The 21,116-nt window shown below is 35.9% G+C and overlaps 1 protein-coding gene across 3 annotated transcripts in view; it reads right to left on the bottom strand.

Annotated features, from left to right (window-relative positions):
* The window catches only part of AEBP2 (AE binding protein 2), a 75,704-nt gene that overhangs the window by 35,347 nt on the left and 19,241 nt on the right, over positions 1–21,116 (bottom strand). For 2 of the 3 annotated variants that reach the window (XM_079141503.1, XM_079141505.1), the window contains exons 2-3: positions 19,897–20,104; positions 8,671–8,778 (exon numbers count right to left, since the gene is read on the bottom strand). In XM_079141503.1, coding sequence (XP_078997629.1) covers positions 8,671–8,778; positions 19,897–20,104 — 316 coding nt within the window. The remainder of the gene's footprint in view (positions 1–8,670; positions 8,779–19,896; positions 20,105–21,116) is intronic. The other variant, XM_079141504.1, reaches the window with a different exon arrangement.

Genomic DNA, 21,116 nt, shown 5'->3' with positions numbered 1-21,116 from the left:
TAATAAATGGAAGGTATATTCAGTGGCAGGTAGCTATGTAGATAAAAGAACTCTGGGACTGGAGATGTAGCTCAGTTATAGTACTTGTTCTAGTATGCAGGAGACTCTGAATTCAATTCCCAGTACACTGGGAATTCCCAATTCCCAGTGGGGGGTGGTTATATAGCTCAGTAGTAGAGCACCTGTCTAGCATGTGAAGGTCCTGGGTTTATCCTCAGCACTGCAGGGGGAAGTGGGGAGGACAAACCAAAGAACTGTGGTAAAACACTAAATGATAAATCTGGGTTCAGAGTACTTGAGAATTCTACATAGGAAAGCAACATAAAATTCAGGAACAAGCTCAAAATGACAAAATATTCAATCTCTACCATGGGAAGAAACAATGCTTTTTATCTCTCCTATTTTATAAAAATGATTGAGTTCCATATTATTTCCATCCTAAAAAAAAAAAACAGGGGGTGTTGCTAGGTGGTAGACGTCTTGCCTAGTATGTGTGAGGCCTCACATGCTATAATATAAAAGTAAGTTTTTACATTAATTTGTATTGTCTTAAACATAAAACTAAATATTTAAATATATTAAAGCCATGTATTTTCCTAATTATCATTTTACATTAAACTGTATTTTTAAAATCAGAATGCAGAATAAAAAGTTCAATGGAAAAAAAGACAAACTGCCAGGTGTGGTAGTGTGTACCTACAGTCAGCTACTCAGAAAAATTGAAGCAAGAGGATGGCTTGAGTCCAGGACTTCAAGGCCGGTCTAGGAAAAATAGGGAGACCCTTTGTTTTTCTTTTTGGTAGTTTTGGGGAACAAACTCAGGTCTGGTTGTTACGGTTTGGATGTGAGGTATCCCTCAAAAGCTCATGTGAAAGATAATGCAAGGCGGCTTAGAGGTGAAATGATTGGGTTATGAGAGCCTTAACCCAATCAGTGTATCAATCCCCAAAAAGGTGAGTGGTAACTGAAGGTAGATAGGGAGTGACTAGAGGCAGCAGATCATTAGGAATGTGCCTTTGGAGTATACTTTAAAAATTTTTTTTTTTTACTCCATCTGCTATTATTTTAATTTATATTTTTTAATGGGGTGCTGAAGATCAAACCCAGTGCCTCACACGTGCTAGGCAAGCACTGTACCACTGAGTCACAACCACTGCCCCATGGAGTATATGTTTTGTATCTGGTGAATGGAGTCTCTCAGCTTCATGATCATATCCTGAGCCGCTTTCCTCCACCACACTCTTCCACCATGATGTTCTGCCTCATCTCAGGCCCCCAGGAAAGGAATCAGCTATCTATAAACTGACACCTCTGAAACCACAAGCCCCAAATAAACCTTCCTCCTCTAAAATTGTTCTTTTCATCAAAGCAGCAAAAAAAAAAAAAAAAACTGAAACAAACATTGGCAATTGCCAGGTAAGCATTGTACCACTGAGCTGTACCCCAATCTATCAAGAGTCTATCTTAATAAAAAAGAATAAAAGAGCGAAGTACAAGAATAAGAAATTTAGAGGGGAAAAAAGGTCAAAAAATATAAATATATTCAAATCTTGCTAGTAATCAAAAATGCCTAGATATTTATTTTAAAATACCAGTAATACCAAAAGCTTCCACAAGGTTAAAAAACAGGCACTAACATTATATCTTTCTGGTTAAAGGATAAACTGGAGGAGGAATTCAGCAATAGCTATCGAAAGCAAGCTTATAAAAAAAAATACAGGCACCTTTTGGTCTAGCAAAATACAGTCTAGAAAATTATGTTAATTCTCAAGATAAATTTAATAACATATTCATATATATTTTGGGGGTTGTTAACTCAGTGGTATAGCACTTCCCAAGAACATGTGAGGCATTGGGTTCAATCCTCAGCACCACATTAAAAATAAATAAATAAAATAAAGGTACTGTGTCATCTACAACCAAAAAAGTATTTAAAAATAAATGTATTCACTGACTACATTGTTTTGTTTTTGCAATACTGGGTACTGAATCCAGGCGTATTCTATTATTGAACTACTTCCCCAGCCCTTTTTGAGACTGGGTCCCCCCAGAACTTGTCATTCTGCTGCCTCAAACTCCCAAATCACTGGGATATTACAGGTGGGCTCTACCATGCCCAGCCTTATGGGAAAAATTAGAAATATCCAAGAAAGGACTAGTTAGAAAAAATATGGTAAATCCTCCCATAAGACTATTACACAATCTTAAAGTATTAGGTAAATAAATTTACTGACATAAAATGAAGTCCTGTATAGACATGAAAAAAAGTAGATTGTGCATGTGCAAAACAACCCCACTTAAAAAAATGACTTCACTTATTTCTTTCACGTACACAAACATCATGTCAACAACAGACGTGTTGGAGAATAAACCATGGCTTTCCAAATGTGAAAGATTAATTACACCAAGCAGTATTACTTTCATTACATTCTTAATTCCACATGACAGGTGAAGGAAGAACAAAGACTACCAGGAATTAAGAGAAGCTTTGTTGCCAGGTACAGTGGCACATGCCTATTATCCCAGAGACTCAGGAGACTGAGGCAGGAGATTACAAGTTCAAGGTCTCAAAAATTAAGCAAAGCCCCAACAATTTAATGAGACCCTGTCTCAAAATAAAAAATAAAAAAGCTGGAGATGTGGCTCAGTGATAAAGCATCTCTGGTTTCAATTCCTAGTACCAAAAAAGAAATAAGAGAAGAAAAAGCTGTGTTGCTTTGTTGCTTTCCTGCACAATACTGTATGCCTGTAATCCCAAAGACTTGGGAGGCTAAAGCAGGAGGATAATAAATTCATAGATAGTCTCAACAACTTAGTAAGGCCATAAGCAACTTAGGGAGACCTTATCTCAACATAAGAAGGCTGGAAATATAGCAGTTAAGTACCCTTTGGTTCAATCCCCAGTTTTTAAGGAAGGGGAGGTAGAGAGAAAAGGTTCTGTTGGAGTGCTATTACTACTTTGTTTCCCTTTCTCGTCTCATTCTGTCTCAGGTTTTATTCTAAAGAATTAACGGGCTGGGGTTGTAGTTAAAGGGCAGAGTGCTAGCGTAGGACAACGCCATGGTTTTGATCCTCTGCACCACAAAAACAAAAAATCAACAGCAACTTGAATTGGGCATGGTGGCACACACGCCTATAACCCCAGTGGCTCAGGAGACTGAGAAAGGAGAATCAAGAGTTCAAAACCAGCCTTAGTAAAAAGCAAGGAACTAAACAACCCAGTGAGACTCTATCTCCAAATTTAAAAATACAAAAAAGAGCTTGGGATGTGGCTCAGTGGTTGAGTGCCCCCAAGTTCAATCTCTAGTTCCGCACCCTCCCCACCCGCACCCCCCCCCCAAATTTGCAACTTGAAATGTTTTCAGTAAAGTCCATGAACATGTTTAAGAATTCCTCAACAAGATTTTTTTTATCAATTATTCCACAAAGTACCCAAAAACAAAGAGACTATGCTGATTTTCTAAGATATGAATAAAACAAGTCCTTAAGCCCCTCCCCCAAAAAAGAAAGTACCAAGAAGAGTCCATTTTTTTCGCACTACTGGGGACTGAACTCAGAGTCTCTTGTTGCATTCTAAGCAAGCATTTTACCCCTGAGCTACAGCCTTTCTCTTCTCAACACTAAAATTGCCCAGGCTGGCAATCCTCCTGTCTTAGCTTCCAGAGTCACTAAGATTACAGGCATGTGCCACTACACCTAAAAGAAAAAACTTTATTTAACTGCCAATCTAGAAAATATTGAGAAAAAATAACAGATAGTAATCTAAGGGCAGAATATGTTGTGTATAAATATTGCAAAGGAGCTTTTCCGTTTTTATGAACGAGAGGAACTACAGCATAACTGGCTAAGAACACAGACCCACACACAGCCTCTGAAATCCTGAACCCGTCAGATTGCCAATGACATGGAAAATATTAATCTTTTTGTCTGTTTCCTTATCCTTAACAACAACAAAAAAATAACAATAATTAAATCAAAGAACGGTTATAAAGATAAGTTAAAATATATAATGTAATAAGATTTCTATGCAAAGTACAAAGCACTGAGTATTATCATTCAAGTTCTGGTTGACATGATTTATTTCTGATACTCACTTAACTCATTGCATAATACAATAATCAACACAAGAAACTTTGCCACCAACTTAATTTCTAGATAGTTCAGGTTGATTAGTCAGAAATCCTAGTATTTAAAATATTTTCAAATTGCCACCATCAAGTATCACATATATGAAACTACATGATACTCCCTAAATTACTCTTATGCTTCCTTTTCTAAAAGCACAAATACTTTCTGTGATTAGGTAGAAGTGATGGTTTGCACAACTTTGTAAATACACTAAAAACCACTGAACTGTACACCTGAAAATGTTGAATAAATTTTATACACACACATACATGTTTTCAATATATACCTAAAGGATCCTCCATATCACCATAAGACATAAGACTCCATTAGAAAAGGGAAAGGAGGCTGGGTGCAGTGGTGCATACCTTGGAATTCCAGCTACTCGGGAGACTGAGGCAGGAGGATCAGAAGTTTGAGGTTACCCAGGTGATTTAAGTTAGAACTTGCCTCAAAATAAAATAGGAGTGCAGTGCTCCAAAATAAAAAGGGAAAAAGGAAAACCAAAGACAGAGTAGGAGAAGATATTAGCAATACACCTGTCAGACAAAGGATTTCTTTTCCAAACATATGAAAAATTTCTATAATTGAATAATAATAAACAAATCACCCAATAATAAAATAGGCAAGGACATGAATAGGGCCTTCACCCAAAATATGATACTCGGAGAGATATAACACAGTAAATGTACTCAACATCATCAACACGAGAAATAAAAATGAAAGCCAACAATAAAATGCTACTATTCATGAGCCATGATGGCCAAAATTAAAAGTGCTGATAGTACCAAACTACTATACAGCCAAGAGGAATGAACATGTATATGCAATGAGAAAACATTCAGAGAGGGCTGGGATTTGATTCCGTAGAGAGTGCTTCCCTAGCATGCATGAAGCCCTGGATTCAATCCCCGGCACTGCAAAAAGAAAAAAGAAAACAAAAAAGAGATATACAGAAATGTCTATAGGACAGCTTGATTAACATCAGCAGGAGAATAAACTGGCTAATCTGTACTATGAAATACCACACAACAATCTAGTTAAAAATTTAAAAAGGTACATACAAAATTTGGATCAATCACACCAATAATTTGTCAAGTGAAAAATGACATGAGTTCATACAATGAAGACATGATAATGGAAATCAGAATATGGTCTGGGAGAAGAGATGGAGGACAGGAAAAGGACAGACCGGAAAGAGACATTAGGAAAACTTGCTTTACTGAAAATATTCATCCGGGTAGTAGTTACAAACATATAAAACAAATCATTAAGTTGGTAAGTATGATAAGTACACTTTGAACACTTTATACCACACCCAAAATAAACGAAGATAGTCACCTCAATTATTACCTCAGTTCCTTCTCTCTGTAGTCAACTTCCACTCACCTTTCACTATTCTTTCCCAGCCCCTATTAGAGTTAATTTGATTCTGAATGCACGTTCTCAAAGAACATTTCATGTCACTATTAAAAATTTAAAACATTTCATTATTTACGTTTATTTAAATTTATATAAAAATAAGTTCCCTGAAAGGTAGAGGCCTGTTTTTCTTATTCGTCTTACTTCCATAATGCATAGCAGAGTGTTATGCACTTTTAAATATCCATAAATGCTTTTCTGATTTAAATGATTGATGGGGGGTTTGAAGAGAGAGGGTTAGATTTCATAAGTATGCATTGATTGCATGCACTAAAATATTACACTGAATCCCATTAATATGTACAATAAATATTAAACAAAAATATTTTTTAAAAAATGATTTGTGACTAACAGAATAACATGTCACTAAATTATATGCCTTCAATTTTTTTTGTTGTTTAATGATAGCTTCTTTCCCCTCTCCAATCAGAATTTTTCTACAGCTTCTAGAAGGATGTGGAAAAACATCCACTTGTATAAGGTTTAAAATTAATCTACATATCATAATCAACCACTAGTAGAATGAATACCTTAAAAGTAAATATATATGGAGATAGCTGGGCACAGTGGCACATGCCTGCAATCCCAGAAGCTCGGGAGTCTGAGGCAGGAGGAACCCAAGTTCAAAGCCAGTCTCAGCAACTTAGCGAGGCACTTAGCAATTCAGTGAAACCCTGCCTCTAACAAAATACAAAAAAGGGCTGGGGATGTAGCTCAGTGGTTAAGCACCCCTGGGTTCAACCACCAGTACCAAAAAAAAAGAAAATATGCATGCACACGTGTGTGTGCGCGCACACACACACGTATATGCCTGTATGTATACATATATGTGAGAAAGTATAGTGTTGTGTTTTTTACGTTTAACAACAATCTCGTATTTATTGAACACGTACTGCACAACAAATTCTTACCAACTAATATAGTATCCCCAACTACATGTTAGACAGGAGTTAAGAAAGCAGTTCCAGGTCACATTTCTAGTAAATGTCACAGTCAGGATCTGTAGTATAACTACAGGAAAGATTAGGGTGTTAAAGTTATAGGACTCAGACTGGGAATGTAGCTCAGTGGTAGATCTCTTAACTACCGTGCGCAAAGTCCTGGGTTTAATCCCCAATACTGTAACTGCATTAAGTTATAATCTCTCACCTATCAGTTTGACAAAATCCAAAAGGTTGACAACATTCTCTTAGCAAGGTTTTAGAAAAGGCAAATGCTCTACCACTGCTAATGCTCTACCACCTACAGGGAAGGCAATCTGGAATATTTATAAAAATTACTAATGCTTATCCAACCTGTCATCCACCCACTAACATCATTTTTAGGAATTTCTCCTACACATCTAATTATACATGTACAAAATTATATATGTTCACCATTTGTAATAGAAAGACTAAAAAGCAACCCAAGTGTCTATGGAAATTTGGTTAAATAAACTTACAACCATACAATATAATATTACAAAGCTGCTAAGAGAAAATAAAAAATACCCTGAATTTGTGGACAGATACAAGATTAAGTCTATTAAAAAAGTAAGGTACAGGGCTGGGGAGATAGCTCAGTTGGTAGAGTGCTTGCCTCGCAATCACAAGGCCCTGGATTCAATCCGCAGCACCGCAAAAAAAAAAAAAAAAAAAGTAAGGTACACATTCACACATTGTACCATGTTAATAACGGGAGAAATTTTAGTACTCTAATCTTTGAAAGGTATTTGTATATACTGATCCAAACAAATAATTACTTAAAGAAAAGAGATACAGCTTACTAGATTTTGTGCAAGGGAGGGAGAATGAAACTATATATTTATGTTGTAGTTTCACAGAATAATACCAGAAGAGTTTGAAAAAAACTACTAACAGTAGTTATGTATGTAGGGGGAAAGGGATATGAGAATAGAAAAAAAGAACAAGATTTCTAAATCTAAAAGAAAAAAACACTTATGTCATGTTGCCCCAAATTTCTGGCTTCTAGCAATCCTCCTGCCTCACTCTCTGGAGTAGCTGTGCTATAGGCACGTGTCACCGCACTTGGTTGTAAACTTTTTTGTTTTTTGTTTTTTTTTAACTTGTTAACGAATGCCTTTTCAAAAAATGTTAAGTGAGCTTTTAAAGCGACTTCATAAGTATTACCTCATTCTCTGATGAAACCCGAGAGAAGTTTTTGGCACAGTATTTACATTCCAGTAGACCTTATGGATTTAGTAATTATTAAACCTCTTCAAACACAAACTTTTAGTCTCTGTAGTATATGCTTTCCATAATTAGAAACCCGAATATTTTGTCTAATTGTTTAATGAAATAAAAATGGAAAATGGAAATAAATGGAAAACAATTTTTGCAAAAAAAATTTTCTTTTTTGTACTGGGGATTATATCCAAGGATACTTTACCACTGAGCTACGTACTCAGTTCTTTTTCATTTTATATTTTGAGACAGGATTTTGCTGAATTGCCGAGGATTTCACTAAGTTGTCCAGGCTGGCTTCAAACCTGTGATCATCCAGTCTCAGTCTCAAGTTGCTGGGATTACAGGCATGCACCACCACGACTGGCAAAACTTGCTCTTTTTAAAAATTTCCCAGAACATATCTACTTGGACAGAGTGATTTTACAACTAAGCTCAGTAGTGTGATCTCAAAACTGAAAGGAATACCTTAAAGATCTACAATTTCTTTACTTAATGCAACAGTCTGTGTTATTTGCTGATAATGCTGAAATCTCTAACACTGAGAAAACAATCAGATCACAAGGGATCAACCACAGCCAAGTGACAGACATAGCTTAAAGTCATCAGTCTACCCACAAGTTATTTTTAAGACCCTCACCTAACAGCAACTTTTTTCTGTTCTTCAAACTAAACATTTTGGATAAAATTATCTACAAGTACTTTCCAAACCTATGCGCCTGTATGAATATTAAAACAAATAGTTCTTTTTAAAATATTTTAGAAGGACAAAGGTATATCCAGTAAGAAACATGTCGGCTTAGGGATGGGGGTGTTATCTTAGTGGCAGAAGGCTTGCCTAGCACGCTGGAGGCCCTGGGTTCAATCCCAACCAAAAAAAAAAAAAAAAATCTTAAGTTGAAGTTTAACAAACAAAAGAAAAAAACCCTCACATACATACCTTGAAAGGTTTGTCTCCACTGTGTGTCAGCATATGCCTCTGTAACCAACTCTGACTGGTTGATGGAGTGTTATATACTTTACAACCTTTCCATAAGCAAACAAATACCTGTTAAAAGAAGAGCCATAATAATTTTCATCACTTATCTCAACGAACAGTTCAATTCCTTGTTAATGCAATGAACATAATGTAAGTCTTCAATTGAAAAGGAAAAGCCATTTAATGTAAACATCAATCAAAATGCTTCATATAACTAACTTTATGAAGTTTCAGACAAGGCACAATTTTAATCCTACTCCCCTAAGCCTGCTCACTCAATAAGGAACTGACACACTGATTGTTAGAGTGCTATTCATAAGAAAACATATAAAATAAAGACATATATCTCTAGGAAGAAGAACAATAGGCCATTAATTATATTTTTTAGTTACTACATAAGGGAACAAGCATCTATTAATTTTTAAGGATCAGGAAAATATAAAGGCACAAATAGTGAAAATTAAAATGTCAATTAATGTTTATTATATTATTTATTATTAAAGCTATTGATGTTTTCAACTTCAAAGAATGACTTTCTATATCAAATTATCAACAGGCGTGGTGGCATACACATGTAATGCCACCAGTGCAGGAGGATAACGCAGGAGGATTGCAAGTTCAAAGCCAGCCTCTAAAACTTAGCGAGGCTCTAAGCAATTTAGCAAGACCCTTTCTCAAAATAAAACAAAAAGGACATAATGGGTGTGGGAGGGGGCAAGAATGGAGGACGAAGGGACTGTATAGAGGGATGGGAGGGGTGGGGGGAAGGAAAAAAATAACAGAATGAATCAAACACCATTACCCTATGTAAATGCATGATTACACAAATGGTATGCCTTTACTCCATGTACAGAGAAACAACATGTATCCCATTTGTTTACAATAAAAATAAATTTTAAAAAAATAAAGTATAATGTAATATTTAAAATTAAAAAAAAAAAAGGGCTGGTGATGTGACTCAATGGTTAAGTGACCCTGGATTCAATCCCTGGTATAAAAAAAAAAATCAGATTATAGTTTTTCTATCCATGAATTCTTACTCTCATATGCATACTAACATTATTCCTAAACTGTTCTATCCATGAAAAATTAATTCCAGGGGCTGGTAGAGTGCCTGCCTTGCAAGCACACAAGGTCCTGGGCTCAATTCCCAGCACCACACACACACACACACACACACACACACACAAAAATTAATTCCAGTCAAGTCCAATGGCCCATACCTGTAATCCCAGTGACTCAGGGGGCTGAAATACAACAATCACAAATTCATAGGCCTCACCAACTTAGTGAGACCCTGTCTCAAGGTAAAAAATAAAAAAGGCTGGGGACTGGGGACATAGTTGTATAAAGCACCCCTGTGTTCAATTCCCAGTGTTTTAAAAAAAAAAGAGCGAGAGAGAGAGAACGAATTAATTCCAAACCGGGGCAAGGTTGCACACACCTGTAATCCCAGCTACCCCAGAGGCTGAAGCAGAAGTATTAGAAATTCAAGGCCAGCCTAGGCAATTTACCACGATCCTATCTCAAAATATAACTCAATATGGCACAATGGCACACGCCTGAAATCCCAGCAGCTTGGGAGGCTGAGGCAGGAGGACTGTGAGTTTAAAGCTAGCCTCAGCAAAAGTGATGCACTAAGCAACTCAGGGAGACCCTGTCTCTAAATAAAATACAAAATTGGGTTGGTAATGTGGCTGAGTGGTTGAGTGCCCCTGAGTTCAATGCCTGGTACGACCTACTCCCTAAAGGAAGGGGGAAAACACACACACACATACACACACACACATATACAAATATACAACTCAGTAGTAGAGTGCCCTGGATTCGATCCCCAGTATCAGAGGAAAAAAAAACTATTTCAAAAATCTAAATTATGAAGGAAATTTTTAACACAAAATATTGAATTAATATAGTAGTAAAAGGGCTGGGGGTTATGGCTCAGTGGTAGAGTGCTTGCCTAGCTCGTGTAAGTCACTGGGTTCAAGCCTCAGCACCACATAAAAATAAATATAACAAAAGGTATTGTGTCCATCTATGACTTAAAAATTTTTTTTAAAAATATATAGCAGTAAAAGCATGGGACAGAGGCTTTTTTTTTGGGGGGGGGGGGGGAGCGCCCATCCCTTTTGTTGTTGTACTAAAGATACTAAGGATTGAACCCAGGAGCACTTTATCACTGAGCTACATTCCCAGCCTTTTCAATTTACTTTTAGCAACCTCCCCAGTACTTTTTATTTTTCATTTTGAGACAGGATCTTGCTAAATTGATGACACACTGGCCTCAAACTTGTCATCCTCCTGCCTCAGCTTACTGAGGAACTGGGATTATAGACCACCACTACTATGCTTGACTAGACATGAGCTTTTCTTTTCTGCTCCTGCCCTCTGCACTCATGATTGAATACAGGTACTATATCCCCAGTACCTTTTTTTTTTTAAAAAAAGGACAGGGTCTTACTAAACTGCCTAGGCTCTAGGCTGGCTTGAACTTGTGAGTCTTTTGTCCTCTTGTCTCAGCCTCCTGAAACACTGGGATTACAGATGTGCACCACCATTCCCAGCTGGACATGAGCTTTTCTATTATAACAGACCTACATTCTTATGTTCAAGCAACTGAGTATGACTAGATTTTAAAGTACCAACTCTAAAAACCAAATCTTTATAATCTTTCTATTGCCGAGATATCAATTTACTAACTGATGGTACTTCATCAAATTGAACATTGAAAACTGCTCCCCAACTACTGCAACCATTACCTTCAAAGAACCACTTTTAGGCTATTTTTCTCCTAAAGTAAGAACCATTATATTTTAATACTACAGTGTACTACATATAGAACATATCAAAGATATACAAGGAACTGTAGAAACATCCTTTGAGAATAGAGGAGATAGCTCAATGATAGTGCACTCGCCTAGCACGTGCGAGGCCCTGGCTTCAATCCCCAGCACCACAAAGAAAAGAAGGAAGGAAGGAAGGGAGAGAGGGAGAGAGGGAGAGAGGGAGGGAGGGAGGGAGTTAATTATACTTTTAAATATCTAGTCTAAAATTAAACATCTGGTCTAAAATAAATTTTCAGAAAACTAAAAAACATCAACAATCTGGGAACAAATAACTGAGGTCAACTTTTACTCTAAGACAATACCCTTTTGTCAAATAGGTCTAACAAGCCTATACCACTACTGACACTGGACCCCGTTATTTAGATGCTGATGCTCATCCTGATTCCACAACAGATTTCTATTTTCTTTCATTTAAGTAGATAGAGGAAGTCATAACATATCCTCCTTCATATTCCTTACCCTAGCATGTTATAAAATGATGCTTGAGGTTTCCAGAGTTTTAAAAGTGACTTTAAAAAAATATATCTAGGACAAAGAATTTAAAAAGTTACATGCTACAGAAATTCAATACTGTTTGATAATCACACGCAGATATTAAATACTATCTACCAATTTCTTCACTCAAAGCTACTAGACTAATTCTTAAATTTTCAACCCAAAGTAATAAGAATTGGGTTAGACTGCAGTTTTTTACAAGTGCCAGGTGTAGTGGTGCATACCTAAAACCCCAGCAATTCAGGAGCCTGAGGATTACAAGTTTGAGGACAGCCTCAACAACTAAGTGAGACCCTGTCTCAAAATAAAAAATAAAAAGTGTTTGGGATGTTGCTCAGTGGTAACATGCCCAAGGGTTCAATTCCAAGCCCCGCTCCTCCCAGAAAAAAGGTCTTTCTTCTCACAAGTGATACCACATAACCAGAAAATGCCTTAAAGTATTAGGGAAAATTTAACATCATTTCTGTAACCATTTTTTAACAGTGAAGAATTCTACTGATACAACTCTTAAGTGGCCCCTATTCAAAAAACACAGGACTTATAGCTCCTTTCAGATAAACACTGCCTCTATTTATAATAGCCGAACTACTATGTTTGGGGAAAAATAATCTTTGACCTAGAATTCTTCACCCTAGTAGCAAACATGACTATGGAGGCAATGGCAGACCACATAATTACTTGATACAGCCTTTACTAGTGAGTAGGAACAGTCTAGACTCCAGATGTAATTATGTCTAGTAACACTATTAAAGCAATACCTTCAGATTTAAAACCTTTAACCTAATGAATTTTATAGAAAGTGAAATGTATAAAGAGACCAACGTTAATGAAATTTAGCTGCATTTGAGAAAATATTTTTAAAATAATTGAAGGGGCGAGAACTAAGCTTCCACAAGGATAGTCTTGACACACACCACCAGTACTAAAAATCCATGAGGTATCTACAAAAACCACCAAACTGCAAAACCTAAATTTCCTTTCCTAACCTATGTTATAGGAAGACCCTTTGATAAAAGTAGTCCAAAATCTGATAACAGAGTCTTTCTCAAACCTGAGACTTAGTAGATGCACAATTGGCTGGAGGAAACTTTATACTATTTTTAGAAATGCTTCTACTGGGGCTGTAGAGATAGCTCAGTTGGTAAAGTGCTTGCCTTACAAGCACAGGGCCCTCAGTTCAATCCCCAGCACAGCAAAAAAAAAGAAAGAAAGAAATGCTTCTACTGTAAAAATTAACGTGAAAACCAAATAAAACAATTCAAATTCAATCCACATTTGGAAGGAGCCAAGCATGCAGAAGGCTGGAACAGGAGGATTGGAAGTGTGATGCAAATCTGGGCAACTTAATGAGACCTTGTCTCAAAATAAAATAAAAAAGGGATATGGATGTAGCTCAGTGGTGCAATGCTTATCTACCAAGCCCTGGGTCTGACTCCACCAGAATCACAAAAATAAATAAATAGTTAAATAAATAAAAATTTAAAAAGGAAGGAATATGGTTCAAGAATATAATTCACCATGGACCATATTTTTAATGAAAATTTTTAAAATGACTGTTTTAATTAGAATATTAAGGCAGAGGTACATAGTCCAATCACTGATGACAGAGATTTATGTAAAGCAGCTGGGTGTGATGGCACATGCCTGCAATCCCAGCAGCTCAGGAGGCTGAGGCAGGAAGATGGCGAGTTCAAAGCCAGTCTCATCAACTTATCCAGGCCCTGAGTAACTCAGTGAGATCCTGTCTCTAAATTAAAAAAAAAAAAAAAAAAAGGGCTGGAGACATGGCGATGTGGCTTAATGGTTAAGTGCCCCTGGATTCACTCCCTGTTACCCCCGCCCAAAAAGAGATTTGTGTAGTACAGAGTATACTAGATATATTATAAATGGAAAATATACTCTGAATTCTATCTAGCACTTTACAACTATGAAATAATCTTGGAAGATTAACTTCATCCAAGTCTCTATTTCCTTTTCATCAAAAATAGGAGCACACATTCTATAATTCCAAAACACTACAGAAATATATTTTCTTAGAAAGCCTACACAATAGAAAAAAAATGCATTTATCTTAGACACTAAAGGTGCCTTTACAAAATAATAGCAATCATTATTTTTCTGCCCCACAGTCCAGGAAAACCAAAACAAACAGTCACTGAAAGAATATTTTTGAACTACCAAAGAATCTTCAGATTTACAAATGACCTAACATATAAGACGTAGAGATCTAACATTCCAATGGGTTTTCTGTTGAGAACTCTAGGAAAACTAACTGAATTCTGTTGGAGTGGGTCAGCTTTACCTTCAGAGATCTCCACAATGCTCAAAAAGGAGGCTAGTAACGAACCTGGAATCTAAGGGTAGGTTTAGTTCCCTTGACTTTGGTCAATATCCCTGAATGGACATAAAACTGTATTTATTTGAATTTATATATGGTTTATTCCTGTAACAAGTTGTATGACAACACAGGTAAATGCCTTAAATTTGTTTGGTTATTAATACTCATACCTTAATTGAACAAATCAATCCCTTAAAATTTTCTATAAGCAAATGAAAAATGCATTCTAAAAGAATGTAAATTAACCAGACAGAAGTCTAACTATGCATGATGAAATTCAGTTATTAATAAATTATGAGCAGTTAAGTATATTTTAAATGCACAGCAGATAAGCATTATAATTTATATACCAAAATAAATAAATGTCTAGTTACATTGAGCAGTTAGATTCTTTTTATCAGTAAAATGATACCAAAAGATTTAATATAAAGGATTTAATGGTAACTTCAAGCTCTTATTTTTTTTGGGGGGGAGGGGGGAGGACAAGAGATTGAACCCAGGAGTGCTTAACCACTGAGTCACATCCCCAGCCCTTGTTTAAATTTTATTAGAGACAGGGTCTCACTGAGTTGCTTAGGGCCTCATTCATTTGCTGAGGTGCATTTGAACTAGAAATCCTTTTGCCCCAGCCTCCTGAGTTGCTGGGATTACAGGCACGCACCACTGCTCCCAGCTAAAAGTTCATTCTTTTACAAGATGTAAACATACAAAAGTAAAATACTTTATGGATCCAATTAGTGTGTCTGTTTTGCTCTTTGAAAATGCCAGCAGAGCAGTGGTGCACACCTGTTCTAGCTTCTCAGGAGGCTGAAGCAGGAGGATGGAAAATTCAAGGTCTGCCTGGGCAACTCAGCAAGATCATGTCTCAAAATAAAAATTTAAAAAGGGGCACTTGAGTAGTAGCTCAGTGATAGAGCACTTGCCTAGCACGTATGAGGCTCTGGGTTCGATCCTCAGCACTACATAAAAACAAAGTATTGTGTCCGTCTACAACTTTAAATAAATAAATAAATGGAAATTAAAGAGGGCCAGAGTAGCCAGGCATGGTGGTGCATGCCTGTTAATCCAGTGACTCAAGAGGCTAAAGCAGGAGGAAACCAAGTTCCAGGCCAGTCTCAGCAACTTAGAAAGACCCTGTCTCAAAGAAACTAGAAAGGACTGGGGATGTAGTTCAGTGGTAAAGCACCCCTGGGTTTAATCCCCCAGTATGAGGGGGGAAAAAAATGCTGGGAATGTACACCTTAGAGTGCTTGGCTAGCAGGTGTGAAGCTCTGAATTCATCTCAGTATTGGGGGAAAAAAATCGTCATAAGACTAAAATATTTCTCATTTCTTATAAAAGATATGACCCATTTTATGTTGTGTTTAGGACATTACCAGGATGGTAATCAAAACTCAAAATGACAAGGTTGGGGAGGTAGCTCAGTGGTAGATAACTTGCACAGCATGTATAAGGGTCCTAGGTTCGATTTCCAGAACCACAAATAGAAAACAAAACAAAAGAACAAACAAACAAACAAAAACACTCCTAAGAGACTGATTTAAAAAACTAGAAACCCTCTTGCAAATTTCATATAAAAATTTTATGATATAAAAGTGACAGGCCATATTCATCCTCAAATAATACCCTATTATCCCATCACTCCAACAAATGCCTTATTCTGCCTTCCAACAAAAAACACACCAAGAATATACACAAAAGTAAATAAACTGAAACACAAATCTTACACTGAGAAAAATTATTTTTTTTTTTTTCCTGGCAATTCCCCTACCACCACTAGCCTAATTCTTTTTAATGTGAGAAGTAGTTAAGGCAGAAAGAATAGTACATGAATGGACTTTACTGAATCACAAAACTTCAAGAAGATGAACCTCCCACTAAGACGTAGGTATATATTAAAACAGTAGAGTTTGTTTATTTATTTATTTTTTTAAGTGATGCTGGGAATCGAACCCAGTGCCTCACATGTACTAGGCAAGTGCTCTACCACTGAGCCACAGCCATGACAAGAGTTTGAAATTTGATTCATAAAATAGCTCAGGGTCTAGTTTTGGGAGTCCAGTAATGCCCAGAGCTATAGACTCAAAGACACAATTCTATTATACTTAACACAAAAGGTATTTTATCTATTTATTTATTTATTTTTGCAGTGCTGGGGATTGAACCCAGCGGTGTTCTACCACTAAGCTACATTCCCAGCCCCTTTTATTTTATAGTTTATTTTGAGACAGAGTCTCACTAAGGTGCCCAGGCTGGTTTTGCACTTGAGGTGCTCCTGCTTCAGGTTCCTAAGTAGCTGGGATTATAGGTGTACACCAATGTCCACAGCTTGACTACTTATTTTTTAAAAAGGGCTGGGGATATAACTCAGTGGTACAGCACTTGCTTAGCATGGGAGAGGCTCTGGGTTTAACCCCAAATACTGAAAAAATTAATACACATAAATATATATAATTTGAGGTTTAAATGGTTAGTTTTTTTAATGTAAACTCAAACATCCATCCACTCTGATACATAAAAAAGTTAGGATAATCTAAACTGCACTTGACTTCTGCCTCCAAACCTAATTTAAGTTTATAGGTACATATCAACATAAATACCTGGCGAGGAAGGAGTCCTAAGCTGTTGAAAGGTGGTTTGGTTTTTCCTAGGGTGAGGATTATAGTGAAATGAGAAGAACAGGAATATAGTACTTAGATTTTTTTTTAAATATATTTTTAGTTGTAGATGGACAAAAATACTTTTTTTTTTTTTTTTTTTAATTTATTTATCTTTACGTGGTGCTGAGAATCGAACCCAGTGCCTCACACGTGCCAGGCAAGCGCTCTACAACTGAGCTAAAACCCCAGCCCAGAACTTAGATCTTGCCTAACTTACTGCTTCAGCAAAATTGTCATCTTTCAATAACCAGGAGAATAAAATCTAGAGTTACCAATTCTTTCCTCATCTGTTTCTATTCCATGACGACAATTTAACACTTAGAACAGAAAGAAGAAATAAGAAATCAATCAAGTCATAAATTCAAATGCTTTTCAGTTATTATATGAGGTATGTAGAGTAAGTCAAATTCACAGAGGCAGAAAGTAGAATAGTGGTTGCCAGGGGCTAGTGGCAGAAGAGAATGGGTTTGTTTAATGGTTATTGACTTAAGTTTGAGATGATGGCGAAAAAGTCCTGGAGATACGTAGTTAGTGATGGTTGCACAATGAATTTACTTAATGTAGTTTACTTAATTTACTTAAAATAGTTAAAAAACAATTTTTAAGCTATCTTCAAGGAGACCATTTAAAACAAACCAAAAAAAAATTCAATGTTCCACCAACTACACTTCAAAACACAAGATCCAACCTCAAACTACAAAATCAGTTCAAGATTCTCTTGTGTCTTTTATAACAGTACGAAGTATCAAATTATCATTCACGCTTCATTATTCAGAAAACTTAAGTCTCTAAACCAGTGATTGATATGTAGAAAATGTGTGCATTTCTTTACCCTTATAATGAAGCAAATTAATGTCCTTGAAAGATTAGTACCCCTTTCTTTGGTCAAAACAGCTTTACTTCTAAAATCAGCTAGGAAATCATTATTTGTAATAAAGAAATATTTTAAATAAGGTTTCAAAAAACAACATGGGAGAATTTTAATTTCAATAAAATTATGATAGAAATATCAGGATTTCATAACTAGCTTTGTAATATCAATAAGGTACATGTAATTGCAGGTGATTACATGATACTTCTAATTTAGAAAATTATAAAACTCAGTTTGTAACTGCATCTATAAACTGCATCTGTAAATCTATAAACAGCTGAAAAAAAATCTTTTAAGGCTGTGTGCCAACTCAATCTGGAGGCTCTAAGACTTAGAAATGTGAAATTCTCCCACACATAAGCCCAGTGATCTTTCCACATAATTTGTGATCCTATATATAGTATCTAAGTGACAAGAAAGATGCTAGCTAAGTCAAGTGACAAAAAAGTATATACCATGTCTCAAAAGCAGTACATAGCAAGTCACATCAAGCACTGGTTGGCAAAAGACAGTTCTGTAGTAGCCAGGAAACTAACCTGGCAAGACAGTTCACTCTAAATATGCTGAATAAGGAATAAGCAACAAGCTGGGTTTTACAGTGAAAATGCCATAATATGGATACGGTTTCATTAAAAGATCATATGGAAGTATAAAACTTGACTGGTTTACTCAGATTTACTTGTTTTAAAGAAAACAAATATGTTTATGTCTCAAGTTTGAGTAAACAAAAGACTTCTAGTCCATTGTAACACTGAAACAGGGATGAGTGTTTCTTAAAAGAAATTTCAAATGTGTTTAACAAGGCTGTATTTTTGTTTTGGGGGGTACTGAGGACTGAATCCAGGGTCTCACCCATACTAGTCAAGAGCTTAACTCTGACCTACATATACAGTTCCAGCTATGTTCTTTTAACATCAATATTATCATCTAAGTATGAACACAATCTTGGAAATAGTTACTTAAACTGTGATGATCTTAATCACTTTAGCAATAGTGTACCTCAATAGTAATGGCGTATTGATAGATACATGCCTAATAAATTATCTGTACTTATAATATAACATTAATTTCTGGAATATGTAGTAAGTATGATAAACGTTCAAAACAAACCTAGGCAAAGCTAAAAATAAGCTGGGCACCAGTAGTGCACACCAGTTACTTGGGGGGCTAAGACAGGAAGATCACACACAAGTTCAAGACCAGCCTGAGCAACTTAGCAAGTCCCTGGCCTCTCTCAGAATAAATTTTAAAAACCTGGAGCTGTAGCTCAGTGGTAAAGCAACCTTGGGTTCAATAACCAGTAACCAAAACAAAAACAAAAACTAAAAATAATTAAAAATTAATATTCTGGTCCATTATACTGTGACTCACCTAATTTGCTTAGTTTTTTATTCACCACCTGTTAACGTGAAATTTCATGAGCTGACACAATTAAATATATTCATGAAAGGGTCAATACTGACTAATCAGAACTTTCTATCTAAATGAATTCTGACAAGACCTAGGAGAAATAATCAATTCTTACTTACGAATAATGAGTTCAGGTTGCCATTAAATAGGATTGCACATACTAATCCTGGTACCAATAGTCTCTCTAGTTGATTTCAGCAACAAAGTTAATCTAGGACCCTCTAATAAGCGGAATCCAGGACAATGCCAGTTTCTAAGTGTTTTCAACTCAAAACATTATATTCGTTTATATTATTTCCACTACATTTTTTAATTCTAAATTCTTCGGAATAACATACCTAGAAGCAAACTAAAATCCAACATATAATATATCCTATTTTCATTTGATTCTATCAAGTAGATGGGAAAGTAATTAAAAGAAAAATAATCATTTGAAAAAATAAAGCCTGTGTAAAAATAATCCTAAATTACTTTCAGGGGAAAGGAGGAGGCCTAACTAACAATTATAAAGTAATAAAACTAATGAAAACAGGGAGTGGAAAAAAAAAAAGAAATGTCAAAACCAACCCCTCCTCGCTGACCATCTACATGTATGGAACGGATGTGATCTGCCAGATCTGGGCTAGAGTTGAAGCAAGCCTGGCACTGGTCCCAACAACAATTATAGGCAATATTTTTGCTTGAAGAAGTAGTGCTTCCTTGTCCATTCATCATTGCTGGAGTTGAACGCCCACTGGAAATTGTGCTGTCTACATCCATTATAGTACTGCTTATGCTACAAAAGAAGAAAAAAGGCTGTGTTATTCCTAGAAATTTACTAACATGAATATGATTTTATAAATATTTAATAAAGATTACCACCACATTCTGCTCCATACAAATAATGCTTACTAACCAATTTCTCCATTAGAAAACAGCAATAATTGAAATTATTTAGTTGGAAATAAAAGTACAAGTAGAGGCTGAAAAACAACAGTACCTCAAAACCAGACTTTAAGCAACTTTGACAGATAAGAACTGCCCAATACTATATACCACAAAAAAACAGACCAACACACACAGCTTTGTCACATCTCATCACTTCCATAGTCTTAAGAAGCACAAGAAAGTAACTCTAGCTATAAATAATTTGAAATCAAAGCATTTATCTTCACAGGTCTGAAAATCATTTGTCGACCTGAAATTTTTACTTCTATTCATCAATATATAACTAACTGCTACCACATCTTACCTCTTTCCAATTTAAAAGAGTTGGGAAATTTTGCAGTACTTCCCCTTCTAAATAAAAAAAAGTAGGGGCTAGATAATTTAGCTCAGTAGTAGAGCTTTCCTAGCAGTTGGGAGGCCCTGAACACACCAGTTCAATCACCTGAACACAGTTAAGTCAAGACCTTGGTTTTACTAAAGTCCAAATAAAATGTCTTTTTTTTTTTTTTTTTAAAGATGGAATTTCACCATGTTACCAAGGCTTATTTCAATCTTTTTTTATAGTTTATCAACTCTATCTAATAAAAAGACTGAAAATGCCAATCCTTTTTATGTCTTATTTAATAAAGTATTACATATTAGTAATTGTCTTATTTACTAAAACAATTACATACTAATCATGGTCAAAATACTCAAACTTTCACACTACTAAACTGTATCACACTTGATCCTTCGTTTTAAAAGCAATATAGAGCTGGGGATGGAGCTCAGAGGTACGGTGTTTACATAGCATGTAAGGCCCTGGGTTCAAACCCCAGTACCATAAAAAAAAAATTAACAAATATATAAAAATAAAAGCA

This window comes from Sciurus vulgaris (genome assembly GCF_902686455.1).
Source record: "Sciurus vulgaris genome assembly, chromosome: 5".
Lineage (NCBI taxonomy): Eukaryota > Metazoa > Chordata > Mammalia > Rodentia > Sciuridae > Sciurus > Sciurus vulgaris.
Note: the sequence above shows the minus strand (reverse complement) of the source record. Positions and strands in the feature narration are given on the sequence as shown.